General features: G+C 40.4%; 3 protein-coding genes across 6 annotated transcripts in view; 2 read left to right on the forward strand and 1 right to left on the reverse strand.

The window, feature by feature from the left end:
- The window catches only part of LOC108071523 (elongation factor-like GTPase 1), a 74,305-nt gene extending 72,464 nt beyond the window's left edge, over positions 1-1,841 (forward strand). The window contains exon 5 of the mRNA XM_017162292.3: positions 1,597-1,841. Coding sequence (XP_017017781.1) covers positions 1,597-1,785 — 189 coding nt within the window. The 3' untranslated portion in view covers positions 1,786-1,841. The remainder of the gene's footprint in view (positions 1-1,596) is intronic.
- A 148-nt stretch (positions 1,842-1,989) lies between these two features.
- On the reverse strand, positions 1,990-6,553 carry LOC108071536 (lysosomal proton-coupled steroid conjugate and bile acid symporter SLC46A3). 4 transcript variants are annotated; one of them, XM_017162309.3, is made up of 6 exons: positions 6,297-6,552; positions 5,202-5,354; positions 3,123-3,917; positions 2,707-3,045; positions 2,298-2,626; positions 1,990-2,230 (listed from the first exon to the last, which is right to left on the reverse strand). In XM_017162309.3, the coding sequence occupies exons 2-6, from the start codon at positions 5,214-5,216 to the stop codon at positions 2,107-2,109; spliced, it is 1,602 nt and encodes a 533-aa protein (XP_017017798.1). In that variant the 5' UTR covers positions 5,217-5,354; positions 6,297-6,552; the 3' UTR covers positions 1,990-2,106. The 4 variants fall into 4 exon arrangements, with proteins under 4 accessions (XP_017017798.1, XP_017017801.1, XP_017017800.1 ...); XM_017162312.3 differs by lacking the exon at positions 5,202-5,354 and having other exon boundaries at positions 6,297-6,553; XM_017162311.3 differs by lacking the exons at positions 5,202-5,354; positions 6,297-6,552 and adding an exon at positions 4,852-4,878.
- Positions 6,554-8,964: 2,411 nt separating this feature from the next.
- st (ATP-binding cassette transporter scarlet) lies at positions 8,965-11,782 on the forward strand. Its single transcript, XM_017162307.3, has 7 exons — positions 8,965-9,378; positions 9,569-9,618; positions 9,732-9,868; positions 9,955-10,920; positions 11,031-11,272; positions 11,336-11,436; positions 11,494-11,782. The coding sequence occupies exons 1-7, from the start codon at positions 9,035-9,037 to the stop codon at positions 11,667-11,669; spliced, it is 2,016 nt and encodes a 671-aa protein (XP_017017796.1). The 5' UTR covers positions 8,965-9,034; the 3' UTR covers positions 11,670-11,782.
- The last annotated feature ends 2 nt before the right edge of the window (positions 11,783-11,784 follow it).

Below are 11,784 nucleotides of genomic sequence, written 5' to 3' on the forward strand. Positions count from 1 at the left end.
AATTATTAATGCAAGTTTAAAGATAACGGAGTACTTGAAATGTTCTACACAAATTTCTTTAGTTAATATTATCCAAAATGCAGGCCTCTGTTGCTTAATTTATTTACCACAATATTACATATTTTATTTTTAATATTCTCATTAAAAAGTATGGCAAATATCACAACATTTTACCACATATTTTTGGCAGTGCACTCATCTGCCTGCTGCTGGCTGGCTGCTCATTTGTCTGGCCCGGCTCAGACGCAAGTTCTGCGCACTTCTGGAGCACTTCAGCTGCCGTAGGGTCTCCTTCGTTTTGCGGGGAGTGGAAGGGGACAACAGCAGTGTAGGATCGAATGGGATGCTGCTGCGCATGCGCAGAACCATTTGCAAAAAGGATGGCAAGAGCTCAGAGAGATAGAGAGAAAGATCGTGTGTTCTGTGTTGTGACAGGGATTGTGAACTGCGAAACTGGGATTGCCTGGCCTTACCTTGTCGAGGACTACTACTTGGTGGCTCCCTATAGTTCTTCCTTTCCCCTCGATCCCATCCCCCACATGGCGTTGTTGGTTGTTGTTAAACAAGCGAAACTTTGTGCCCGATAATGATCTACATGGGATTGCGAAGAGATGTTCGAGGGCCCGCAGTTTAGCGTAGTGCGAACAGATGGCCCAGAACATACACTGCTCAGAATTTGAAGTATATTAAGGTGTTACTACTATGAGAAACTACTATAGTTCTCTTTTATAATATTGTTAAGAGAATTTAACAATTTTAAGTTGTATAAAATTGCGATTTATTTACAGAAGCAAATCGTGAAATGTAATTATTTCTGTCTAAATAATACCTCTAGGATTTCCTTAATTTCTTTAACTACGAATTGATTAATTTCGAATTATGATCTTTTTTTATAATACTTATTTACTGTGCAGTATAAAGTTTCTCTGGCTGACAAAAGGCCAAATGCCTCTGCGTCTCAATCAGTTTCCGAGCAAGCTCTCGTCTCTCAGTCATTGATGAGGGAAGCCAGGAGGCATACAAACTGCGGCCTGGTAGAGTGGGAGAGCTCACTGGGTTTGGGTTTTCCAGTGAACCGCTCGACACCCGCCCGCTGAGACAACGAGTCCTTGCTAGGAAAAAAAAAAGGAAGAGAAAACAATGCAGATCTCACACCAGAGATTCTCAAGTGGTTCGCCTCGCAGGAGGCAATCATCAATCAAGCGGAGGGAATGGTACGCTCTTCACGCCATTGAGGATTCTGCGTATCCTGGCGCGCCTGCCTTATCACGTAACGCGCAATGTGCGTGTCCCTGCGTCCTTTGAAAGTCATTAAGCGACGAGTCCTTTGTCGCAGCAACCTCTCGAGCCCAAACAATGGAGATGTGAAAATGCACGCTTTCCCTGGCAAAGGGACAAAGGGCTGCGCCGTAAAATCCACACAGCCCAAGAGCCCAACCCAAATTCCAAATCCAAATTCAATCCAGTGCGAGGCGCAGGCGCATAGACGCAGCGACGCCTCGTCCTTTTGTTTCGTCTCAAGTGCTTAAATTATTTCCCGGAAGGCCATTCACCATTTACTTATACTTTTTTTTTGTTTTTTGTTTTTATTTACAGGTGATCGACATCGATCCCTTCTGGCTGCCCACCACCGAGGAGGAGCTGATGCATTTCGGCGAGAAGGCGGACTCTGCAAACAGGGCCAAAGTCTATATGGACAGTGTTCGACGGAGAAAGGGACTCTTCGTAGACGAGCAGGTGGTGGAGCATGCGGAGAAGCAGCGCACCCTCTCCAAGAACAAGTGATTTGTGAGTTAAATTGGATTTGTTTTCAGTCTGGGAATAAATATAATTAAAAAAGGGTTCCCAGAAATCTGTTTAATTTTTGTAAAATAAATTATGACTACCAAGTCAATTGTAATAAATTTGTGTAAACTTTTTTAATTATTTATTTTAAGTATATATAAAAGTAAAAAAAAAGGAGTGACGAATAATAAAAAGCTTTAAAAATATAATAATATTGTTAATATATTGTGACGCACTTTTTTTTTGTTTACAAATAGTTGGCAAGTCAGGCTTTATGTCTTTTTTTTAAGGAACACTTTAAAAGCTAAATGCGAGGGCTAATTAATATTTATCCACTTCTTCTGGGTTTGCGGGCAACCCCTCCTTTTTGGCAATAAGGCCGCTCTCTTTTTCCGGAACTTCCGGTACGGCAAGTGAGTTTTTGCCCAGCACAATATGGATACAGCTAATAACGAAATATAAATCAAATTAAAATAAAATAATTAAAGTAAAATAGAAGTTAAGTCACTTACAGTATCAACAGGAAGACAGCCATCTGGGTGGCAATGGTCAGCAGGAAGACACTTCCGCCATAATTTGTATTTTTGGTGGCCCGATAAAGTTGCGAGTAGCACACACCGCTGATGAAGGGCACTGCATTATCACAAACGGAGAGCAGGGCAAACACCTTGCCACGCTCCGATGTGGGAACTATCTTGGAGGTCATGGCCCGGATAATGGGACCCACAATTGGTCCGAGACTGCAGACCACGGCACCGGCATAAAGGAGATCCGTGTTGCTGGCAAAGTAGAAGAACAGCCGAGCTATCGAGTGAGCCCAGGCTCCGATGAAGATGATGATCTAAAGTTAGAAATTAAAAAAATACAAATTATAAATTTTATAATTATAAGTTATGCTATTTTTATGAGATAAGGACTTACCGTATCCCTCCAATTCAAAACCTTGTTCATCAACGGCACTCCCAGCAGCATGGCAATCACATAGGCCGACGACTTGAAGGTCTTGAAGCTGCTGTAGGAGCTAACCTCCCAATCGAACTTGTCCAGGGTGTACATGTACAGGTAGCTGCCCTCGTCTCGCTGGAATGTGTACAGGGTCATGCTGATCAGCAGGATGATCAAGAAGCTCCTTCTATGGGCCCTGCGAGGTTTCACCAACACAGCAAAAGAGTCCTTCACATGCTGCTTGTCAAAGAAGTCTCCCCAAAAGCCACACCAGCCAAGCTCCCTAAGAGATCGCTGCCTTGGGGTGGTTTGCCACTGAAAGGAGGATAAAGAAATTGAAGGAATAAAAAATATAAAATATAAAACTGAAATTTAGTGAAATACAAACTCACCTTTAGAGCAAATAGAGTGTAAATAATGGCCATTGCTAGCAGGGAAGCATTCACAGTAAACATGTCTGCATAAGACTGATCAAAAACATTGTAAAACAGGTGCGAACCCAAAGCCACACCTGTGGGCATGGCCGTAAGGTAGACCACATCCAAGATAGTCACACGAATAGTGCGCTGCTGCACCGTCGAGATGTCCGAAATGTAAGCGAAGCACGAAGCAAAGATGGCCACATCGGCGCCCGTTAAAGCTGAAGGCAGAGTGGCCGAGAAGATAATATTCTCCACTGGCCATGTGGGCATCCTGGCATTGACCACCACCATTGAGGAGTAGATAAACTTCCCCACCAAACCCATGAGCAAGGGGAACTTCCTCCCACGACGATCCGAGAAGGAACCCAGAAACAGGGCCAAGAGAATGGGAAAGATGTGAGCCGAAATGTCGTTCCACTGCAGAAACCAGGCATTGGTCTGCAGTGACTGATCCTTGAATTCCTTGTTCTCCGGCCGATTGAGATTGCGGCAAACCTCTTCCGTAAAGTTGTTGTTCACCCGACAGGACTTGTACAGATAGAAGTTCTGCTCCACCACCGAGGTGATCATGAAGGCAAACATGTAGAGGAACATGGTGGGCTCCACGGAGATCGATGTTACCACGTGCCATACCCACTGGCAGGCGCTGCGAGGCCCTGAGCTTTCCCGCTGCACCTGGACATCGCCGGTGGCGCTATTCTCACTATTTTCACTGTGCTGGCTGATCTGACTATGGCGTCGCGGGGCCGCATTTCCGGCCGGTGCCTGAAAGTATGTAAGCTTTTTTGATACATCTTCCATTTACGGTTAATTTTGATGTTGGCAATGACAACTTTTAAAAAGAGAGAGAGGCAAATGGAGAGAATAAACAAGGCATTATAAACTTGTTTTTTTGGTAAAGCTGAACTAATGCTCTTACAAGAGTACAAGGGTTTTTTAGTGCTTTTAAAAGGGTTTTAAAGTCCTTTAAATATATGATATATTATAATTTAATGTCACAAGGATTTTTATATGAGAAATATATATTAAACCAGAAACCAAGAAGCAACGAACAAAGAAATAATGATCTAATAATAATGGAAATATATTTATTTAAAGGTTTTTAAATAATTAAAAATTTTAATAAAATGTTAAAATAATAGAGCGTCTTAAAAAAGTCTAATGAAATAATAGAAGAATTTATATAATAAAAAACTTATTTATAAATATTTCTTTTAAGCGTTTATGTATAAAATAATATAATTTCATTCAAGATTTAAATATTTTGTAGGTGTTTTCATCTTTAACTCAGTCTTTGCTAATTCAAAATTAATTTTAATTTATAAGTAAAAATTAAATGCTTGTCACACCACAGTTCTTATTAAAAATGTATTGCTTATGTTGGTTTATAATATCAAGTTCCAAAGTTATTTTCTATGGAAAATGTATCTGGTTTAAATTTGCATAATCAGCTGAAAATATAGATTTCTGCACATATTTTCCATAGAACATGTAATGTGAGAGCATTCAGCAGTCGCCAATCGCTAATGAACACTCTTACCGCCACATGTTGACACGCTTTTATTATGAATTGTAAACAATACGTTAGATGGGGCAGTTACTTGAGTTACTCTATAGTTAGGAATTATTATATTTCATGGATAATTCCACTATACATTTCAATTGAATATATATAAAAATATTAGTAAGGTAAACAAACATATTGCCGCATGCCGAAGCCACCACCACCGCTGATTTCAAGGTCACTCAGAGCATGTTTCTTTAATTTTGTTTTTTGTTAGTTTTGTTATATTCTTTTCCGTTTGCTCTCCGCGTTATAGAAGTATACGTAATCAATCAGAGAATCGCGTTTGTCCAATTTATATGAATTCGTTTCGACTAGATAGAGTTAGAACTAATTGCATTAGAGCTATTAGGTTTTTTTTTTAGTAATTTTGTCACTGTCAGCCGGCATTCTGCACTTTAGGTATAAATTTAGACGCGTCTCAAAACAAAAACAAACCGTTTTGCGAGTAAAACAAAAAAACAATCTCAATAAACGCCACTCACCTCAGCGCCGCTCATTTTTACTCTGCGCACACGCGTTCTCTCCGGCGCTGTTAAATATTGTTTTTCCTAAGGGTTGTGAAAGCTTTTATGCTGCTCAGCTTTCAGAATTTGAATTTTAACCGCCAAGGGGCAGGGGTATTATCAATAGATTAGCTTTAAAGTGAATATTAGCATGACAATTCAATTAATTTCTATTACTTTGGGGGTACTTTCTATATATAGTATATCTGTTTGGAATGCAAAGTTATACTAACACGTGTAAAATCTATTTAAATTGAATTACAATTCAATTAACCTGTGACGATTTGGGTTGCAAATTTGTCATTAGATTAGGTTCTTTAGTATATGTTTACCCTAGCAACTGTGTGTATGGAAATCTAAATAATCTCTGACGGTTTGTTTTGCTTTTCCCAGTCTATCTTAACATCTGTAAAACTGCAGTTCTTATCACTAGATTACTTTTTAAATATTTAAATCACAAGTCAAACAAATTTATCAACAGACTGGGTTAATACACTAACTAAGGGGTATCTTAATTCAGTCAAATTTGCATTTATAAAAGAATATCTACTAAAGTATTTATTGCTTAATATTTCCCCTGCTAGTTACTTAATCTCTGTCAGTCTGTTTGACCAATTAGTCACTAGATTAGGTTCTTCAATTTATTACTTAATTTGGAATTTCAATTTTTCTCAAGTGGAGCTCTTATCGAAAGCTAGCTATTTTTATAATATTTACATTACAATTCCATTAACCTTCGAGGCTAGGCGTTGCAATTTTTTTGGAAAGATTACCTTTCAAGAGGTATATCTTTACTGCAGAGTGTCATTAATCTCAGACTGTTTGCCTTGCAAATTGCTTCCAAGATTAGCTTTATCTATGTATAGACATTTACTAAGATAACGTCTTGGTTTATAAACCAAAACCTATTAAATAATTCCATTAATTAGGCCCACGTGAAAAGGCGTTTCGCTGAGTTCTACCTAGAGTCTGGCTGTATTTAATGGGATTTCCTAACTTTCTTATCGAATCTCACTTTTTGTACTAGAAGTTAAATTATAGGCTAATTAACTTGAGATTTACAGCAGTGCCTACCATTTGACGCGATAACTGTTTCAGGGGGCTAGTTAAATAGCTATATGAACTTTTAATAAATGTTTTGATTTATTGGCTTCCCTATAGAATCGTATGTTTTATTTCCGCTTTTATTCTAGCTGCCTTGTTGCGTTTTGTTTTGTTTATTAAATTTTAATTCATAACACTGCACTCATTTTGAACTGATAAAAATTAAAAACAAAAATATATTTATTTCAACTGCGTGGATGCGACTTATCCGCTGAATTGTTAGCCGGCAACTGAGAGCTGAAAGGGCAGTCTCAGTCCATTCAAAATCGGCTTATCAGTCACTAAAGCTGATACTGTGTCTCTCGACTGCTTTCAATAGCTGCGACTTTAATCGTTATCGTTTTTATACCCTTGCAGGGTATTATAATTTCAGTCAGAAGTTTGCAACGCAGTGAAGGAGACGTTTCCGACCCTATAAAGTATATATATTCTTGATCAGCATCAACAGCCGAGTCGATCTAGCCATGTCCGTCTGTCCGTCTGTCCGTCTGTCTGTCTGTCTGTCTGTCTGTCTGTCCGTCTGTCTGTTTCTACGCAAACTAGTCCCTCAGTTTTAAAGCTATCTGAATGAAACTTTGCATATAGTCTTCTATATGCTCTCACTGCTATATATGTCGGAACGGGCCGGATCGGACGACTATATCATATAGCTGCCATACAAATGTTCGATAAATTTTTAGAAAAAAAATTATAACTTGGCTGTTTTTCAACATATGTGCACTATTTTTGACATATGACCATTTTATAGTATTTCTGAATTTTGGTAAAAATTTTATAAAAATCGGACGACTATATCATATAGCTGCCATAGGAACGATCAGGAAATTAATAGAAAAAAAATTATAACTTCGTTGTTTTTCAAACTATTTTTTTCTACTCTGGGATATAAGCTTATTTTATTAGTTCAGAATTTTGGTATAAATTTTATGAAAATCGGACAACTATATCATATAGCTGCCATATAAACCGATCGGTAGGTGTAGGGAAAATGTAAAACTGGGAATGTAAAACTGTAACTGTCAAACTCTCAACATAATAAGTATAGGTAAAATGCAATGAAATAATATCTGCAAGGGTATACAAACTTCGGCGTGCCGAAGTTAGCTTCCTTTCTTGTTTTTATTTATTTGGCTGAGCACTTGGATTTTCCCATCAGCTGGTTGGTATTTATTTTAAAACTGCGATTTCGATTACTTTGATTTAAGTGAGACTGTACACGAGCTGGTAAAAATATTTTAAATATTTGTTTTCTTTCTTTCAGGTTTACTTTTATATGTGAAATTGGAAAGGATATGGTTAGGCCTTGGCTTGTATTTTTATTTAGTAAGCTAACAAAGGCCTGGATTTGAGTAAACCTTTCTACAAAAATAAAGTTATTTATGTTTTATACAAGCTGTAGTTATTGTGAATGTTTTCTGAAACTTAAACAGCCCAAAGGTATGCCATAAGTATGATTTACTCCGAAAAATATAAAATAAAGGCATAGTTATGGGATAATGCGTGAGTTGAGCTTAAAATAAATACAACAAATAAATGGTTAAAAACTATAGGTAACATACAAAAATATTTTAATCTTCTAATTTTAAATTAGGCCCTAAACAAAGCTAAAATCAATCAGAATTTTATGAAAGCATTAATTTTGACACAAAAATCCTTTTAAAACTTGACAAAAAATCTGATAAGTATAAGATATAATAAGAAATTACCGCTTAATCCTTAAGCTGCTTATCATTTTTAGCCTTAAAAAATTATTTCAGAGTTTTTAGACTGCATTTTTAAAAAAAAACCTTTAAAAATGTAAATAATGTTTATATATTTATTTAAAATTACTTAAATTAAAATGAGTACCTGATAGAAAAGTCTGCTTGTTTTAGAAAATACCTTTGTGAAATTTATTCCGCATTCCCAGGTGTGAGAATTACTCTTGTTTAGCAGACTTTTATTTCTCAATCAATTTCTCTGTTCTCTTTGTGCAAATTCCCTGCGAATGTTGCGAGCAAAACAAAGACCAGAATTATAGCTTCCATCCGCCAAGCGCTCGGCGGTTTTCCCGTTGGCTGCTCTGGCTGGGTACCCTCTGGCGCTGCAGGGCTTCCCGGTGGCTTGGCCTGGAGTGCTGCCTCCACCTCCGGCTGCTCCCACCATCGCTGGCCATGGGCAAATGGTAATTGGAGCTGCTGTCTAAGTCCGCTGCTTCCCAAGCGGTCGGTAAACTGCAAGACGATCGAATGCGCTGGCTGCCAGGGCCACCCTAAAGATTGCGCTGCTTCCCTGCCACCTGGGAGACCCCCGAAGGGGTCCCTAGTTTCAACACTAAGCTTTATTTGCATTGCTGAGAGCAGAGCAGTACAGTAAAGTCAGGGGATAAAGGGAAGAGTGAGGAACCTTAAAATATAGTTAAAGTTAAAGAGAAATTTTCTGGATTTTAAATGCTTAATTTTCTTTGGAGCCACTAACAGTTTAATAATATTAAAAAAATATATATAAAATCTACAAATGTAGACTCTAAATTGTGGTAATTTCTAATTTAAATATTTTGTTATACCTGAAGCTCACTGTACCTGTCTATCTTAATGTCAGCTTGCCTGGCGACAACTTCTCAGCAGTCACCGCTCTTGGTTAGTTGGTGCCCATCAGCGGCACGCTTCGGTTCGAGAAACGGTCTCCAAAACTTAGTATCTTAAACATAGGATAAGCCCAGACATATAATGTCCGACTCTGATAGCAAGTTGATAGATGTGGAGGCACCACAGCCCCTGGAACAACCTGGAGAGCAGCACGAGCTGCAGTTGGTGGGGCCTATAGGTGCCACCATCGAGGTGCCCAGCCTGGACAGCACTCCTAAACTATCGAAAAGAAACAGTTCGGAGAGAAGTTTACCCTTAAGAAGCTACAGCAAGTGGTCGCCCACGGAGCAGGGAGCCACACTGGTCTGGCGGGATCTCTGTGTGTACACCAATGTGGGTGGCTCCGGGCAGCGGATGAAGCGGATCATCAACAACTCGACGGGGGCCATTCAACCGGGCACTCTGATGGCTCTAATGGGCTCGAGGTAAGCCGGCCAAGAAATCGATATATCCCCGAGTCTCAGTGGCAGAGTTCATCCAAGTGGAAAAGAACACGATGCCCAAAAATGTGCCAACTATGTCAAGATGTTGGATTTACACTTGTGATTATCAAATACAGCGATAAGATTCCATTAGAGATTCCTCAGTAAACCACATCTCATCTCTCATTCACAGTGGCTCCGGGAAAACAACACTTATGTCGACTTTGGCCTTTCGACAGCCCGGTAAGTGGCGCGTAGTAGTACCTAGTAGTTTCCGATAAGATAGCTTATCCATTAACCATTATCTCATTATCTCGCCACGATCTGCTCCATTTGCATTGGGATCTGGGATGCAGCCGGGACTGTGGTTCAAGGCGACATTCTGATTAACGGCCGGCGCATCGGGCCCTTCATGCACCGCATCAGTGGTTATGTCTACCAAGATGATCTTTTTATTGGATCTCTGACAGTGCTGGAGCATCTCAACTTTATGGTGAGTTTTGTGTACTTTGTGTATCTTTAAAGAGCGACTTATGTTCTAGAAACTTCTCGAAATAAATTTTTCTCTTACCCATTCAGGCCCATCTCCGCCTGGATCGTCGCGTGTCCAAGGAGGAGCGTCGCCTCATCATCAACGAGTTGCTGGAGAGGACCGGTCTCCTCTCCGCTGCCCACACACGGATTGGCAGCGGCGATGACAAGAAGGTTCTCTCCGGAGGAGAACGCAAGAGGCTTGCCTTTGCCGTGGAACTGCTAAACAATCCAGTAATCCTGTTTTGTGACGAACCCACCACCGGTCTGGACTCCTTCAGTGCCCAGCAGCTGGTGGCCACGCTGTATGAGTTGGCCCAAAAGGGCACTACCATTCTGTGCACCATCCACCAGCCCAGCTCGCAGCTCTTTGACAACTTCAACAATGTAATGCTGCTGGCCGATGGAAGGGTGGCCTTTACGGGATCTCCTCAGCATGCTTTGAGCTTCTTTGCCAATCATGGATACTATTGTCCGGAGGCCTACAACCCAGCAGACTTTTTAATTGGAGTTTTGGCCACCGATCCGGGCTATGAACAGGCCTCGCAGCGTTCTGCTCAGCATTTGTGCGATCAGTTTGCAGTCAGTTCGGCGGCCAAGCAGCGGGATATGCTGGTGAATCTGGAGATCCACATGGCACAGTCTGGGAATTTTCCCTTTGACACGGAGGTGGAGTCTTTTAGGGGCGTGCCCTGGTACAAGCGGTTCCATGTGGTCTGGCTGAGGGCCTCGCTGACTCTGTTGAGGGACCCCACCATACAGTGGTTGCGATTTATACAGAAGATTGCCATGGCTTTTATCATCGGCGCCTGCTTTGCCGGAACCACGGAGCCATCGCAACTGGGAGTGCAGGCGGTGCAGGGTGCATTGTTTATAATGATATCGGAGAATACCTACCATCCCATGTACTCTGTGCTGAACTTGTTCCCCCAGGGATTTCCCTTGTTTATGAGGGAAACACGTTCGGGACTGTATTCAACAGGGCAATATTATAGCGCTAATATTTTGGCCTTGGTGAGTACTAGAATTTTTATATATTTATTTATTTTATTTAAAAAATGTTTAGAATAAGTTCTGTATTACTTCTTAAATAAATAATCTTACCTCTCTTCATTTATTTACAGCTACCCGGAATGATAATTGAGCCCTTTTTGTTCGTCATTATTTGCTATTGGCTGACGGGTTTGAGGTCTACATTTTATGCCTTTGGAGTGACTGCCATCTGTGTGGTGCTGGTAATGAATGTGGCCACAGCCTGCGGTTGCTTTTTCTCCACAGCCTTCAATTCGGTTCCCCTGGCAATGGCTTACCTGGTGCCCTTGGATTATATATTTATGATAACCTCTGGTATTTTCATTCAAGTGAAGTGAGTGTTCTTGTTGAGGTAATTTTTGAGTCCTTTGTTATAAAAGAATGCCTTCATTCCCAGCTCCCTACCCGTGGCCTTTTGGTGGACGCAATTTCTCTCCTGGATGCTGTATGCCAATGAGGCCATGACCATAGCTCAGTGGTCCGGAGTGCAGAATATAAGTGAGTTCTAGGAAATTCTTCCATTTACTTGAATTCAATATATTTGTGTAATTGCAGCCTGCTTCCAGGAGAGTGCCGACCTGCCCTGTTTCCACACTGGCCAGGATGTGATGGACAAGTACAGCTTTAATGAGAGCAATCTTTACCGGAATATATTGGCCATGGTGGGTTTGTACTTTGGCTTTCATCTGCTGGGCTACTATTGCCTGTGGCGACGGGCCAGAAAGCTGTAAGAGCCCTCGATTGGAGTGCTGTAAATATATATAACAACTACGATGCTATTGATTTGATCTAATAAATAATTTCTAGACTGTAGAGTTTCCAAATTAATAGCGCCATTTATTAACA

Source organism: Drosophila kikkawai, chromosome 3L (genome assembly GCF_030179895.1).
Source record: "Drosophila kikkawai strain 14028-0561.14 chromosome 3L, DkikHiC1v2, whole genome shotgun sequence".
Taxonomy (NCBI): domain Eukaryota; kingdom Metazoa; phylum Arthropoda; class Insecta; order Diptera; family Drosophilidae; genus Drosophila; species Drosophila kikkawai.

Bases quoted from the DNA above. Each gene is read 5' to 3' on its own strand.
- st (XM_017162307.3), top strand. From the start codon at position 9,035: ATGTCCGACTCTGATAGCAAGTTGATAGATGTGGAGGCACCACAGCCC. The intron at 10,921-11,030 runs GTGAGTACTAGA...ATTTATTTACAG, and splicing joins GCGCTAATATTTTGGCCTTG to CTACCCGGAATGATAATTGA. The intron at 11,437-11,493 runs GTGAGTTCTAGG...GTGTAATTGCAG, and splicing joins GTCCGGAGTGCAGAATATAA to CCTGCTTCCAGGAGAGTGCC.
- LOC108071536 (XM_017162308.3), bottom strand. From the start codon at position 3,953: ATGGAAGATGTATCAAAAAAGCTTACATACTTTCAGGCACCGGCCGGA. The intron at 3,046-3,122 runs GTGAGTTTGTAT...TCCTCCTTTCAG, and splicing joins ACACTCTATTTGCTCTAAAG to TGGCAAACCACCCCAAGGCA. The intron at 2,231-2,297 runs GTAAGTGACTTA...TTTCGTTATTAG, and splicing joins GCTGTCTTCCTGTTGATACT to CTGTATCCATATTGTGCTGG.